General features: G+C 42.1%; 2 protein-coding genes across 3 annotated transcripts; one reads left to right on the forward strand and one right to left on the reverse strand.

The window, feature by feature from the left end:
• The first annotated feature begins 5437 nt into the window (after positions 1-5437).
• Positions 5438-9543, forward strand: LOC124138033. Its single transcript, XM_046504544.2, has 3 exons — positions 5438-5590; positions 6413-6845; positions 7653-9543. The coding sequence occupies exons 2-3, from the start codon at positions 6438-6440 to the stop codon at positions 9423-9425; spliced, it is 2181 nt and encodes a 726-aa protein (XP_046360500.2). The 5' UTR covers positions 5438-5590; positions 6413-6437; the 3' UTR covers positions 9426-9543.
• A 19-nt stretch (positions 9544-9562) lies between these two features.
• LOC124137970 lies at positions 9563-13024 on the reverse strand. 2 transcript variants are annotated; one of them, XM_046504439.2, is made up of 3 exons: positions 12936-13024; positions 11909-12665; positions 9563-10977 (listed from the first exon to the last, which is right to left on the reverse strand). In XM_046504439.2, the coding sequence occupies exons 1-3, from the start codon at positions 12936-12938 to the stop codon at positions 10937-10939; spliced, it is 801 nt and encodes a 266-aa protein (XP_046360395.2). In that variant the 5' UTR covers positions 12939-13024; the 3' UTR covers positions 9563-10936. The 2 variants fall into 2 exon arrangements, with proteins under 2 accessions (XP_046360395.2, XP_046360396.2); XM_046504440.2 differs by lacking the exon at positions 12936-13024 and having other exon boundaries at positions 11909-12786.
• Positions 13025-16315: the final 3291 nt, after the last annotated feature.

Consider the following 16315-nt stretch of genomic DNA (forward strand, 5'->3'; position numbering starts at 1 on the left):
CACACTGTGTTTAAAATGTAGAGATAGACTATACATGAAGATTTAACCGCGCTAAATTGAATTTGGAACCGAACGCGTAGCATAATTGTAATATAATTATTTAAATATGCCTACCGATAGTGACCGTAAAAGAAGTACTATTCTGAAAATAATAGTTTCTGCGGTTTTGCGCCCTCAAATCGGTTGTTTCAATCAGAAGGAGTTTAGTGTGATTTGATACCTCTGACTGACCAATCAAACTCGAGTATTTACCAACTTCATGGTAGAATGACTGAATAAGCAGCTGTGAAGCTGTTTATTGTTGATGGAAGTATTTAAAAGAAATGACCTCACTATGTTTTTGTTACGTGGATTTACTTACTTTGCACACTGAATTTTACATTTACACTTCCATAATCGCAAAAAAACACTATTGAGGATCATTGAAGTCAATTCTTAAATAAATAAATTGCATGTGATTGGCTAACCAAGTTATTCTTTTTGCGTTTACATAAACAATTTGACCACGTCCACTACCGAACAACTTTTTTTTATTAGCTGATAACAGATTTGGCGGGGCTTATATTGTATTATTGCACTGTACTTCATTGTGTGTGTTGATGCCAAATAAGCAGCCTGGCAAGTTATTATTGTTGACTTATATATTTAACAGAAGTGTCTTCACTATATGTTTTATTAACGTAAATACCGGTGTGCACACTTTGCGCAAATAACCTACGCGGATTTCTACAGTATGCACACTGGTTTTTAAGTTTATACCTCCAAAATCGGCCAAAATATTGACGTCAGTTGATAAATTTCCACGGGTACTGTCGTCATAAGAATCAAACATAATCCATCTTCCCGAGGCAAGAGAGTTAACTGACTTTAACAGTCCAGTTTCCACCCTTGCCGAACTAGGCTGGAATTCATGGGCTCGATCGTAGCGCCACCAGTGGCTATTAAGAGTTATGTCCCTTCTATGCCTCTCCTATGGACCAATCAGATTCCACTTCTCGTATCACATGCATTTGCTTCAAACAAAATTGCGGCGCCCAGACAAGAAAATCTGGTCGATAATCAAGATCTATACTGTGATAAAACGGGTCTTACATCGCGAAGTCCATCAAATTACGTGAGCACCTTGATTAAAAACATGAAATGATAAGGAAAATATCTATTGACAACAGGTTGGCGGTGCACATGCTTTGCAAATCCTGCAATCGACAGAAATCTGCATGACAGTTTACGAACCGGATTTTGATTGGACTTTGCATAGACTCGTTAGTCCAGCCAAAATCTAACTCCATAATACAAGCCTAGTTCGGCAAGGGTGGAAACTGGACTTTTATAGTCAGTTAACTCTCTTGCCTCGGGAAGATGAACATAATCAGGCAGGGAGAATCTGGGAATCCCGGCAGTGCTAAGCAATGAAATCTGTCACAGTGAATTTGGCGCCTTCCACCAGTTGCCCATCTCAGCCACCGGCAGCGTGTATCGCCCCATTCATTCAAAATTAGTCCGTCACCCAGGTTCACTCTCATTCTGCCTACAGGTAAATCTGTCTGCAGTTTATAACAAACACAATACGTTTCATTAGGGGATCAGTTCCAGACTGATTGCATACTGAATACCTGTCTCCCCTTTCTAACACAAATTGTAAATACCTGTATATTAAGAAATGTGAAACCGAAGATCCGAGTAGATAATAGGTCTTCAGCAACCCATGCTTACCGTAACAGGCGACTGCTTGTCGAAAGAGGCGACTAAAGGGATCGGGTGGTCAGGCTTGCTGACTTGGTTGATGCATGTCATCGCGGATCGATGATCATGGTGTCAATCACAGGATTGTCTGGTCCAGACTTGATTGTTCAAATTCAATTATTAGATTCTATTCATATTAAAAACCGGCTGGTTTCAATTACGTAAATACATTGATTAATATAAACTGCAAGTCTACTTATCATACAAACACATCTAGCTTGGCATGTACATCGGTTGTTTACAGTCAACCTTCACTGATGTATTAATTGTAGGGGCGGTCGGGTAGCCTAGTGGTTAAAGCGTTAGCAAGTCACGACGAAGACCCGGGTTCGATTCCCGACATGGGTACAATGTGTGAAGCCCATTTGTGGTGTCCCCGTCCGTGATATTGCTGGAATATTGCTAAAAGCGGCGTAAAACCATACTCACTCACTATTAATTGTATCCTACCCGTGAAGATCCGGGGTAGAATAAATCTTCAGCAAACCATGCTTGCTGTAAAAGGCGACTATGCTTGTCGTAAGAGGCGACTAACGACTTTATTGATGCACGTCATCGTATCCCAATTGCGCGGATCTATGCTCATGATGTCAATCACAGCATTGTCTGGTCCAGACTGAATTATTTTCAGACCGTCGTCATATAGTTGGAATATTGCTGAGTGCGGCGTTAAACAACAAACAAACAAACTTATCATCTATACACATCTAGCTTGGTATGTACATTGCTTGCTTCACCAACCACACCGCAACACCAAAGATCTAATGTTAACGAGATTGTTTATGATAGTGATGTTTTAAATCAACAGTTTTCTAAATGTTATAGTGATTCCATTAAGCGGCTTGAGCTTCGTGATTTATGAAAAAACCGTGATACTGCTGCAACGAATTTATCTTACCGACATGTTTGAAACAATTAAAACAAATTAAAAATTGATTCCTGTTCGATTGAGCTGAGGTTAACTTGTGCTCGGTCACGTGACTTTCGTTGACTCGTAAACAACGTGCGGCTTCTTGCTTCCTAATGGGTGCACAGATTAATAATCCCCGATCAAAAATCCACGTGCACGTGTTTTCTTCGTGACGGGGTATAAGGGATTTAATCTCCGCTCAGAAATGTATTTCCCTTCCAAGCGGGAGACCAGTATTTTATCAGATCACGTGAACCAATCAGATCACAATATTCTGACATGGAAGTAAGATAAAGTATACACTATATTCTTCTAATACACTACATGAATAAACTTAGTAACGGTTAAGCTCTGGAACATCAGGATCAGCTTCACATACATTGACGGACAAAAGAAAGTATACACTCAATTTTTGTTTGTTTGTAGTTTAACGCGCACTCAGCAATATTCCAGCAATATGACGGCGGTCTGTAAATAATCGAGCCTGGACCAGACAGTCGAGTGATTGATATCACGAGCATCGATCCACACAATTGGGATACGATGACATGTATCAACCAAGTTAGCGAGCCTGACCACCCGATCTCGTTATAGTCGCCTCTTACGACAAGCATAGTCACCTTTTACTGCAAGCATGGGTGGCTGGAGACCTATTCTACCCCGGATCTTCACAGGGTATACACTTAATTGAAATGTGGTGAGGACCAAAACAGTAAACAAACGTTGTAAAAACGCTACTAGGCTGGCCTGTTGTGAGACGCTCATTGATATGATGCATGTAATATTGCCTATTATACCCGTATCAAGGACATCATCAGCGAATAACCATTTCCTGTTTATTTCACTTTTAGCCACCATCAACGATGGTTGTATAGTTTCTTTTCCCCGGCATATATGGGCCACGCCCATGCCCCCCTCGTCTTAACAATCTGTGCAGGTATAGCTCAGTCACATGACATTATCGATCCGTATATTCCAGGGGGCATTCCGATGTGATCGTTGTGGCTGTTCACGGGGATTCATTCAGCCTTGGCATGTTGGGGTATTTGTGATACCCATTTTGTACAGAGTAAACCGTTAATTATTTATAGTACACCTGTTTTTCAATCTGTTGTAGTAGTATGCTCACGTATGTTATCCCGGACGAGTGGGACCACGTACTTAATGTAGGTCTTCACGAGAAATGTAACCATACTCCCGAACATTGCACTCGGCTCGACTCAGACCAGCAGGTGATCTCGGAGGGCATTGGGTGGAATCCATATTGAAACTGGACTTAAGTGACTATCGCATTACACGATACAATCTGGCCGAATGTCAGCCATACGTCTTGTACAGTGTTGTTGGGTATTATAGTGTATATCTTATTTCTGTTAACCATAAAAATGTGAATCACTCGCACCAGGCGCTACAATAACAATTCTCGTCGGTTTCATCTGACCGGTGCTGACACATGCGCAGTTGGTTGGTTGGTTTGCACTCAGCAATATTCCAGCAATATGACGGCGGTCTGTAAATAATCGAGTCTGGACCAGACAATTCAGTGATTAATATCATGAGCATCGATCCATGCATCAACCAAGTCAGCGAGCCTGACCACCCGATCCCGTTAGTCGCCTTTAACGACAAGCATAGTCACCTTTTACGGCAAGCATGGGTTGCTGAAGACCTATTCTACCCCGGAATCTTCACGGGTCGACACATGCGCAGAGCTCCAGATAACTTTTAGAGCAACTGAGTTTTTACTCTAGTGTTTCTATTTTATTGGGTTATTACATTTTTCATTGGGTAACCAATATTCATCTTCTTCTATTCATCACTCTATTGGATTTTCCCCAAAATTAGTGAACATTTTAAGATTTATGAAAAAAAATGAAATAATGTTTTAGATGTACATAACCATGATAACTGTTCTAAATATATAGGCTTGACTCGGAAATTAAATTAGTTCGTAATTGTGTTTCGGAAATTAGCTCCTTTGTACGCATACTGAAAAAGCTTCATTTTACGCGTGCTGTTTTTATACATTTGCGTTTTTCATTTAATGCATGCGTTTCTGAACGCAAGTTGGGGGGCACGGGTGGCCCAGTCGCCTAAGGCGCCGCGATTCGCTGTGCAGAGTTGCGTCCCTTGGGCACGCCAGAAACCAATGATTGTGGGTTCGAATCCCGGTTCGCCCCGATTATGTTTCTAGGTTTGTCGGCACCATACCCGTGCTCGTGGGTTTCACCGAAGTGGTAAACGTCTGACACCTGCATCACTTCGGGCTTTCCTCCCACATTAAGCTGACACGCCGTGATATAACTGGAATACTGTTAAAAGCGGCGTTAAACCCAACTCACTCACTCACTGTACGCAAGTTAATTGAAAATAATTGGGTTTTGAATATTTGTGGGGAATAGTTTACGCAAATACGCTGCTTATCTGTAACCCTGCTACGCCATTTGTCAATTTTGGCTTTCCTGGAACCATCTCCGGAAAACTATTGACTCTCAGCGATATCGTGGAGTTGCATGATAATAAAATAAAAATGAAATATCGCAGAAAATGTCTTTAAACCATCTCCCTTACTTCTTAAAATATTTGAACGCAAATGCAAATGTTATCCACGTAAACGCGGTCACATCAATATAACAAGTGACAGTGATAGATAGTATTGCAAGACAACAGAACAGCACGAATTGGGAAAATTAAAGACATCAAGAGTTACCCCCCTTAATTACCCAAGCTCCCCCCGGTGTCACTGTATAGAGAGCTCCGCGAGCGGGGAATCGCTGTGAGGAGCGTGAAGGGGGCCATGGCGTCATGCGTTGTCACGACGACGCTTATCAATTGTCTTTGGAATGGATGGGTTTCTGCGACTCATGACTCATCGTTTGTGTGTCAGATTCCACAATCAAGGCCAATTTAGCACAGGTTTCTCTTGGAACGGATCAGGTATGTGGAGAGTTGACGAGTTGCTTTACAACAGCCTATTAGAAATAGATTTAGAAATAAGTTATTATTATTCTCTGGCGTTGATGTTTCCTATTTACAGGAACTAAGGAAACATCAGTAACGTCATAATAAAGCCAAGTCTACTATTTATTACACGCTTAACTAATGCCTATATCATAAACAAATAGGAAGGCCATTTCTAAAGTGTAGTGAGTGAGTATGGTTTTAAGCCGCTTCTAGCAATATTCCAGCAATTTCTCTTCGGCGTGACAAGCGAACGCTTTAACCGTTAGGTTACCCGACCTTCCCCTTTAAAGTGTAACGATTCACATATCCTCCTGGGGTGGTCGGGTAGCCATGTGGTTAAAGCGTTCGCTCGTCACGCAGAAGACCCGGGTTCCATTCCCGATATGGGTACAATGTGGGAAGCCCATTTCTGGTGTCCCCCGCCGTGGTATTGCTGGAATATTGCTAAAAGCGGCGTAAAACCTTACTCACTGACTGACTGACATATCTTCCTATCTTTACCATGTAACCTTGACGACCTTCTTGTAGTAGGTGAGTGAGGTTGGTTAATCCCCTGTCAACAGCATGTTAGTTATATCAAGGGGTATCAGCTGGGAGGAAAGCCGGAAGTGACGCAGGTCTTAGTTTCTCACCTTGGTGAAACCCATGAGCAAGTGTATGGTGCTGATAAACCTAGAAACATAACCGGGGAGATTATGAGATTCAAACCCACGATCACGACACGTCTAAGGGGCGAACTAAGACGACTGAGCCACCCGTACCCTTCTCATCAAGAGTATAATCAACTTTTTTCAGGTAAAAGAGTGAGAAGATTAACAAGATGAACTGGGTTCCCAGAGACTTTACGGAAAAGGATAATCAGCCATTATCTGCTCTTCACGGAACAGACTTTAAGCTGCAGGAATCATTAATGAGCCTCCGGTTTTCTCAAGGCACCAGCTCCGACTCTGCGGCAGCGTGCAGTGAATTAACCAGATGGAGAATCGAGTCGTCAAGGTGGGGCATAGAGTCGTCAAGGTGGGGCATAGGGTCGTCAAGGAGTGGAATTGAGTTGGCAAGGTGGGGCATTGAGTCGTCAAGGAAGGGCTATGATCATCACCAAACAACACCTTGTTCTACAGTTGATGCATCACCACCTCCACGTATATCCCCCTCTACACAGAACAGCCAGCAGCATCTCCCGTCATCCTCCCGCCCTGCGTCATCAGCCCGCGGGGTGGCCAGGCAGGTAACGGAATTCATCAACAAAACTTGTGTATTACATTGGACAATGAGATCTTTTATTTATCGCGGTAGGACCTTTGTCAGCTGTTATCCTGTGAGGGGAATCCGAGTACTCCGCGATGCATTATCAGAGTGAGTGAGTGAATGTTTCATGCAACAGTCAGCAAAATTCTGTCTATGTCCGCGGCCTGTACATAATGAAGTTTGGACCAGACAAACCAGTGATTGAAACATAAGCAAAGTAGGCTGACCACCCGATACAAGCAAAACGGCATTAGCCACTACTAACTCACTCAGTCACCTTTAAGCAGCTTTCAGTTAGGTGAATATGGCGTTTATATGACAACGGCATGCAATATTGTATTCCATTGTTGTATTAAAGAAATGCATGTTCGTGATCAGGTGAGGTGAAATGGGGTTTAACGTCGCGTCCGAGATTATTGCACTTCTATAGCGAAGTGCATGCACGCGCGTGCGTGCGTGCGTGCGTTTGTGTACGTGTAGTAGTCCGGACTGATGCCGATTTATAGATATACTCAAGCAATGTATATTCGTGATAACGTTATACATGAACTTGTATTCCAGAGAAGTAATCAAGCAATGCATGTTCATGATGAAGTTTTACATGTGTTCCAGATAATATTCAAGTAATGCTCGTTCCTTAAAAAGGTTTACTATAATTCCATAGTGTACCCTAGCAATGCTCGTTCGTGATGAAGGTTTACTATTATTCCACAGATGTACTCAAGCGACGCATATTCGTGATGACGTTATACTTGTATTCCAAACAACTTGTACTTCTTGTTTACAGGCTCCATCATGTGGTGTGTCTGTGAAGACGTGTCAAACTTCAGATTTTCCAAATGACGACGAGCGTCACCGAAAACAGATTAAAGCTGTGAGTGAAAATATAAAAGAGTGCAAATTTTCGGACTTCGGTCGCCCGGGAATGAATTGGAACATGGATTTGAAACTCTCCACGAAGAAAGGGATAATGCCTTACCTCACAACAGGGGAAATGTTATTGGAATCTCAAACAGACAATCAAGACAAAATACGTTGTGCTGCTGCCAGAGAGGAACTGGAATTAGGCTCTCCTGTTGGACCTGAGCACGATGAATCCGGTGAAACCGACCTAGATCTGTTCTCCATTCATCCTGAAATATGTACAGATACTCGTACAGCCAGATCTACCATTGACCTAACATCAGACACATCTGGATCTGCCATTGACCTTACGTCAGCCACATCTGGATCTGCCTTTGACCTAAAATCAGACACATCTGGATCTGCCATTGACCTAAAATCAGACACACCTGGATCTATCATTGACCTTACGTCAGACACATCTGGATCTGCCATTGACCTAAAATCAGACACATCTGGATCTGCCCTCGACCTAAAATCAGACACATCTGGATCTGCCATTGACCTAAAATCAGACACACCTGGATCTATCATTGACCTTACGTCAGACATATCTGGATCTGCCATTGACCTAAAATCAGACACATCTGGATCTGCCCTTGACCTAAAATCAGACACATCTGGATCTGCCATTGACCTAAAATCAGACACAACTGGATCAAGGTGTGGCACATATAGATCTGCCATTGACCTTACGTCGGACACATCTGGATCTATCATTGACCTTACGTCAGACACAACTGGATCTGCCATTGACCTAAAATCAGACACATCTGAATCAAGGTGTGGCACATATAGATCTGCCATTGACATCACGTCAGTCACAACTGGATCTATCATTGACCTTACGTCAGACACAACTGGATCTGCCATTGACCTAAAATCAGACACATCTGGATCAAGGTGTGGCACATATAGATCTGCCATTGACCTCACGTCAGACACAATTGGATCTGCCATTGACCTCACGTCAGACACAACTGGATCTGCCATTGACCTCACGTCAGACACAACTGGATCTGCCGTTGACCTAAAATCCGACACAGCTGAATCATCTATTAACCTAACACTAAGCACATCTGGACGTCATATATCAGTTTTATCGTCATGGTGCCGGAAGGATGTAACGCTGTCAAACACCAAGGAAGCGTTCAATGAGAGGCCGCCATGTCGAAGAAACCCAGCAACAATTTTAACAATTTTGTTTCGTTATCATGATTCTCGAGAAATGACCAAACCATATATAGAAGCAAGAGCAAGAGACTCCAGTTCACCGTCTGCTGTGGAACCATCGAGAGCCAAACACCCCCAGCTCAAAATGGAAGGTGTTTGTCAACATAAGAGAAAAACTGCGGAATCGGAAAATCCACATGGCAATACCCCGGCCAAGAAAAGGCAAGGTAAATGTCACAGTGTAAACCCTTGGACCAGGAAGTACATACGTGAGGACAGAGAGCGTAGTCTCACATCAGGAGATCTGTGCTGTGGACAGTCTCTGGAACCACCCCCTGCTCCCCGGAAAGATCCCTCCCGTGCAGCTACTGCCAGGAGGGCTATTGGTCAAGGCGGGGGTGGGGCTAGTCCACCAGTGTCCAGTGGGGGCAAGTCCGACGGTGCTGCTGTTGCATGTCGGGTTAGGAGGAGTCTTTTTGTGTAGTTCCCCTTCTCCTGGACACGAGGACCACCATGTGGTTACATCAGGATCTCTTAAGACGCCTTTCCTTAACTTGTATTCAACCTTCTATATGATACAGAACAATGAATAATCCAACAAACAGGTTAGTTTGTGTTTTTTTATTGGAAAATGAAGGCATTGCGAATACTGATTTCATAAAAGCAATCAGCTAGCATAATGTGCAAAACATTAAATTCGACTCGTACATATATTCGAATATATTTATTCTTTGAAGTTAAAATATGTTGACACATCGGCTGTACATGTGTATATAACACACAGAACGCCCTCATCTTTCTACTTTATCTACCTTGGGCGGCGAGGACACGAACTGAAACTTCTCTGGCTGCTTGAATAGAAAAGTAATGGGAATATACAGCACAGGGTAATACGGGATGTCATGAACGCAACACCAAGAAATAGAGCCACAAAGCTCTGCAGCTCACCTGAATTATGTAGAAATAATGGCGGATATGTTTAAGGTCGGATTGGAATTACGTGTGCAGTGTTTACAGACACCATAGCTGTCATTCATTCAAAGTTTCAGCTCCACGTGCCTTGTAGTTTCAGAGATGTTGAAATGCAGTCACCTTAGAACAACGGGGCTACCTGAAGGTCAAAGGTCGTAGCTTAATCCAAAATCAGTACGAACCCCGAAAAGCAACAAAAGTATTTTTTTTTTCTTTTATTGTTTATAAAAGGAAGCACCTGTTACATAAAATGGTCTTCCGCCCAGGGTAGCAGAAAGCACATGACACATTACACAACCTTTTTTACGGATATCTTACATTAATGTCTTAAGTAAAACTAAAATTAAAGTAAAAGCTCCTCTTCATTAATGATACAGCATCCAAGCATTCTGCTGATTACCTGTCTCGAAAGCAATATCTTTTTCAATCTTGTATCGTGAAAAGGCCTCCTTTTTATGAACATTAAAATAAGATTTTGAAATTTTCATCTAAAAATATAGAATTTTGCAACAAGTAAAAGTAAATCGAACTTTATATGTTTTTATGTTCTTTTTAACTCCAAAAAGTATCAATTCTGCATAAAATGTCATATTATAAACATGAACACACTGGTCTATCCAAACTGACACTTCATCCCAAAAGTGTTTTATTACAGCACAGTCCCAAAACAAGTGAGTAATTGTTTTCTTTTCATTGAGACAGAAGGAGCACAGATCATTTTGAACATAACTAAGTATAAAAACAAACGTATTATTGTCCCGCATATCACACCTCCTAATGCTACATGCACAAGGGTCTGAGTAATGGACAAAATGACATTTCAATATGGCCGCCGTCGGAATTATGTGAGCAAGTTTTAGACGCCATAGCTGGGATCATTCATGCAACATAAGCTAACTCGACTTTAAAGGTGAGCTACACATATTTCCGGCGTTGTGAGACATGGTTGTCAAGTGATATAAGGAATGGCCGCAATGGCGATATCTATGAAGTATCTTGACACGTCTCAGTTGTCTCACGTCTTCACATGTCTTCGAAGTTGTCTGTCACTTCACCGTAGGTACCTGGAGGAAAGAGAAAGCGACGTCGATGACAACATGACTCAAAGACGCCTGGTCATTAGTATAAGGATTTGGTCGGAAGGCGAGGGAGGGGGAAATTCAGCAATATGGCGTCCGTGGGGACACATTTTTTGTGTGTGCATTTAGTTGAACAACGATGAAAAACAAAAAAACAAAAACAACGTTCACTAGTATTCGAAACAGATTGTTCCTTCCCACCAATCGAAACACATTGTTCCTTCCCACCAAGCGATCTCAGTGATCCAGACATTACATGCACTTTTACTACCACAGTTTGACGATTGTTAAGATCACTTTGTGGAACGGGACATGTATGTTTCCAAATATACGCGGGGCGGTCCGGTAGCCTAGTGGTTAAAGCGTTCCCTCGTCACGCCGAAGACCCGAGTTCGACTCCCGACATGGGTACAATGTGTGAAGCCCATTTCTGGTGACCTCCGCCGTGATATTGCTGGAATATTGCTTAAAGCAGCGTAAAACCTCACTCACTCACTCCAAATTTACGCCATTGTGAATACCTGGAAAAACCTTGCACACGTCCCACGTGACGTGACATGAGGTGAGTTTGGTTGGTTGGTTTGTTGTTTAACGCCGCACTCAGCAATATTCCAGCAATATGACGGCGGTCTGTAAATAATCGAGTCTGGACCAGACAATCCAGTGATTAATATCATGAGCATCGATCCACGCAATTGGGATCGATGACATGCATCAACCAAGTCAGCGAGCCTGACCACCCGATCCCGTTAGTCGCCTTTTACGACAAGCAAAGTCGCCTTTGAGGGCAAGCATGGGTTGCTAAAGATCTATTCTACCACGGATCTTAACATGAGGTGGGGAGAGGAGGGATAATAATGCTGACGGGATCAACTACACCTGTCCAGTCACTATCTAGCATGAAACAATAACTCACCTTCCAGGTAAAACAATCGGTTTCTCAGTATTTCCCATCTTGTTGTTGGGTCGAGCTGCTGGAAGGCCGCAGTGCGTCGTGTTGGTGTGCCACCATCCTGCTCATGTGCCTTTGTGCTATAATAGCATTTTACTAACTTATTCATACATCTTTTCCTTAATTCGAATAATTCATTCTTATGCGCCAACACGAAGTATCGCATGAGACGATCCTTATTCTCCTTATGGTATCTTTCAGAAGTTATTTCCATCCTTGTTGGCAAGTAGATATACGTATTCATATTCATGCCAGGTAACTCTTTTTCTATCAATGTTTTACACGTTTCCAGCAGAAACAACAGCTTGTACTTCGCAGCCAGTGGGAGTAGATACTCGACATTGTCTTCATCAACAACGTTGACGCTCCTGAAGTTGGGGTAGATGGAGGTCAGCATGTCCACAATGTGGTCAACACGTCCGTCCAACTTGGCCACGGCTTTGTTGGTTTTCCTAGGAGGAGACTGGTGGTCCGGGCGTTGCTGGAACTCACTCGCCAGTGTCGGGGACATCAGAGAGATTATATTCAGGTCCACGTGAAGCTCGTGGTCTTCCACCTGTATGACGGCGTCTGATTTCTTATTCCCCTCTGTAAAGAAGGTTTTCACCTCTTTTAAACGATCCTCGGGCCTTTCGTTCCCAAACGTCGCAAACAAGGACATGTTCCTATGGATTACTGTAGCAGATGACTTTAATTTGCTGCTGGTCTTGCTGTCCGTGTTCTGGAAATAAGAATTATCCAGTGGACAAATCACCGTACACTACGTTCCGAGAAACACGGAAACATTTCTAGGAAATGTGCAACACAAGGTCGTCCTACTCGGCTACGGCGCACTGTTGATCAGCGAACCCTTTGAGTTTGTGCAGGGAACCCTCGACCAGAACATTGCTTAGTGAAGTGGGTAGCACATGTCATGACGTTTCTGTTGTGGCCCCGAACTGACCCAGATCAATACATTCAGGAGGGTATAGCTTAAGAAATATCATCTTACCATACATGTCTCTGAAATCCTCAAAGTGAGGAACAGCTAACTGCATTCCAGTCCCCCCAAAACTCCCGCTATCAGCAGGGGCGCTCTTGCCAGCTTCCCTGGTGTGTCACATCTGATTAGTGACCACAAGCTATTCTGTAGCAGACGACATGTATGTGAGTCCAGAAAATAATTGTCTTCTTTTAAAATATTGATATTTGGTTATTTTAAACTACTTTGAAACATTTAAATGTTCTGCAGATTAAAAAAATGATATTGGTCAACTTGTAGACAACCAATTTAAATTTAAATTTATTGTGCGTAACATAATGGCCTTATTAATGCTTCCAAAAGCAGGCAAGACATATTACAAAGTATAACTCTTTTGCCATGAAACATTTATCTAGTCAGTTGTGTAAGAAAATATCAAAAGTACAGTAGACATTGATGAATAATTAAAACAAATGTTCATAATTAACAAATCAAGTGGGTTTTTTACATGAAGCAGAAACAGTATTTACTAACTGGATTCAACATTTGACATAATAAGAAATATCTTTCAAGGGCTATAAGGGTGTTCATAAACCTGCAGGTGCAATGGACATCATGTTACTGACCAGTACATGTGGTGCACGTGGTCTTCTGGTGACATTCATGTAGATGCGAGAAGTTCAGTTGAACAAGCTATATAGAAATAGTTTCATCTTGGTTTTCCTTTCATGTAAATACCATAGTCACCCCTATTTCTTCTAACTTTGATGGCAAAGAGTATTTAAAACATAAATAAGTACAAAGTAACCAATGTCATATTTGGGATAAAACTTCCTCTGTAAAGTGCAAACCCTAGTAATTTTTGGAGTTGACTCCCATCTGGGACAAAAATGGAAGTTTGACAAATGGTACTCACAAGCTTCGTGTACCACTCTGACAAGTGTATATTGGCACGGGTACAACTTTGCAATATGTTCGCTACTTTTTAAACCCACTAATTATAAAGTTTAAAATTTTACCCATCATATTATTCTCAAAAAGGTTTGAGGAACCATTCTACATTGCTACGTTAGATTTTGAGGAGGTTATTGAGGCATATAATATATCCTTTTAATAATTTGAAGTGGCAGTCAAACATACGAAATGTTATATTTGGGATAACACTTTCTTTGCAAAGTAGTTTCTCCGGGATTCAAACCAACACTGCCAGAGTGAGGCACAAATCGCCAGCACACAAAGTCAGCGATCTAACCCACTCAGCCACCGAGGCTTCCACAAAAATAAAAGTCCGACAACTGGTAGTCTAGATCACGTACTTTGTGTACCCCCCTGACAAGTGTAAATTGGCACTGCTCCCATGACCTGAAGCTATGAACACACAATGCCATTTAGAAAGTGGTCAAATGTAACAAATGTTATATTTGGGATAACACTTTCTTTGCAAAGTACAGATACTCGTACTTTTTCGGGTTGAGTCCCGTCCAGGATTCGAACCCACACTGCCAGAGTGAGGCACCTAATCGCCAGCACACAAAGTCAGCGATCTAACCCATTCAGCCACCGAGGCTTAAACAAAAATGAAAGTCCGACAACTGGCCATGGGAGCCCTGCCAATTTACACTTGTCAGAGGGGTACACAAAGTATGTGATCTAGACTACCAGTTGACTACCAGTGTTATCCCAAATATAATATTTGTTACATTTGTCCACTTTCTAAATGGCATTGTGTGTTCATGGCAGTCAAACAGTTTTGAACATTATTTGTAGTGGCGAACATATTGTAAATTTGCCCCAGTATAAATCCATTTTTCAATTTTTCACTGAAAGAGCAAGTTGAACAGAATACTATTAAAACACTAGTCTGCCTCACAGAATCTCAAGCTTTTTAGTTTCCTTTCTGCCTTCCCCTTACTGAAATGGTATAGCCCTAAAACATGAAGCAAGTGTAAAATTTTCTAAAAGCTGAATCTCTCATCTCAATGTGGCTCTTTTTCAATTTATTGGCGTTATTGGTTTTTATCAAAATTATATAGACTAAGGGTTAGTCTACTAACATACCTATGAGTATGAGCCTAACCCAAAACTACCATCATTAGTAATGGCTAATGAATTGCCTAATTGGGTTTAAACCCGATATATATAAATGCTTACCACATTGAACATGATTTAAATATTGGTCAAGGGATGTCAGTTTCCAGTGAATAGACACTTTATTATAATTATTACCTCCAAAACGTTTTTCAAAGAGTTGATTTGGTCACTGTAGTTTCACTGTTTTGTCTTGGAGTGTTATGTTTCAATCCTTGAGTGTCAAGCTGGCCCATGCCATCAGTGCCCTAAAGTAAACAAACTTGGACCAGCTTGACCGTGTCTGCTTCACTGGAGCAGGGGAACAACTGATAAGATCATGGCTAAAGAGTATCAGATTCAGTGAGAGGGGGGATGCTGACAGGGAGAGTTTGGGCTTATGCCACTAAGTGTTTCGATAAAATTCATCTACGCCCTAGAGTCCAAATGTACAGCCTAGTCGAGGCTTGCAGACACATGTTTGTATACACAAACCATGGCCATATCTATGGCGGGGCGTAACTAGGATTATTTAAATTATAAGCAAATGAATGCTGCATAGCTTGACATAAGACTACCCGATCTTTACTGCGTTGTCTGGAAAACGTTAGTACTTTCAAAGACCAATGTGTAAATAAGGAACTATCAGACGAAACTCCAGTAGTGAACAGTTATGCTAACAGACACAAAGGTGAGGTGAGGTGAAACGTGAGGGGTTTAACGTCGCGTCCAAGATTATTGCACTTATATAGCGACGTGAATGTTCGTGTGTGTGTTTGTGTGGCTGCTTGTACTAGTCCGGACTGATGCCGATTTATAGTGCTATCTCACTGAGATACCATGCCGCAATTTAACATGAATATCCCACTCAGCACAGTATTCTGACTCCGAGCCGACCAGTCCTTGTTTTAGCCCCTTAATGCCGAGCACCAGACAGTGTAACAACAAGTACCATCTTTTAACGTCTTTTGGTATGACACGGCCGGGGATCGAATCCCGGACTTTCCGCTCTCCGGGCGGATGCTCTATCACTAGACCACAGAAGCGGTCTACAGACACAAAGACAAGGCGAACCAAACAGAAGTAGGTTCCAGTAATAATGTTTTCAATACTCATTCCACAGTGACATATTGCAAACTTATAGCTCACAGTACAGGGCCCTGTTCCACACAGCTATCTTAGTGCTACGTGTAAACCTATGATAAAGTATGGGAGTTACGACCACCTTAGCACTAAGATCCCTGTGTTGAACAGGTTCCAGGTACCAACCCACGTCTTCGGAGTCAGTCATAATCGCCAGCTCTGAATTAATGTTATAACACCTTATCCACTTTACATATATG

This window comes from Haliotis rufescens, unplaced genomic scaffold (genome assembly GCF_023055435.1).
Source record: "Haliotis rufescens isolate VD_foot unplaced genomic scaffold, xgHalRufe1.0.p SCAF_17, whole genome shotgun sequence".
Lineage (NCBI taxonomy): Eukaryota > Metazoa > Mollusca > Gastropoda > Lepetellida > Haliotidae > Haliotis > Haliotis rufescens.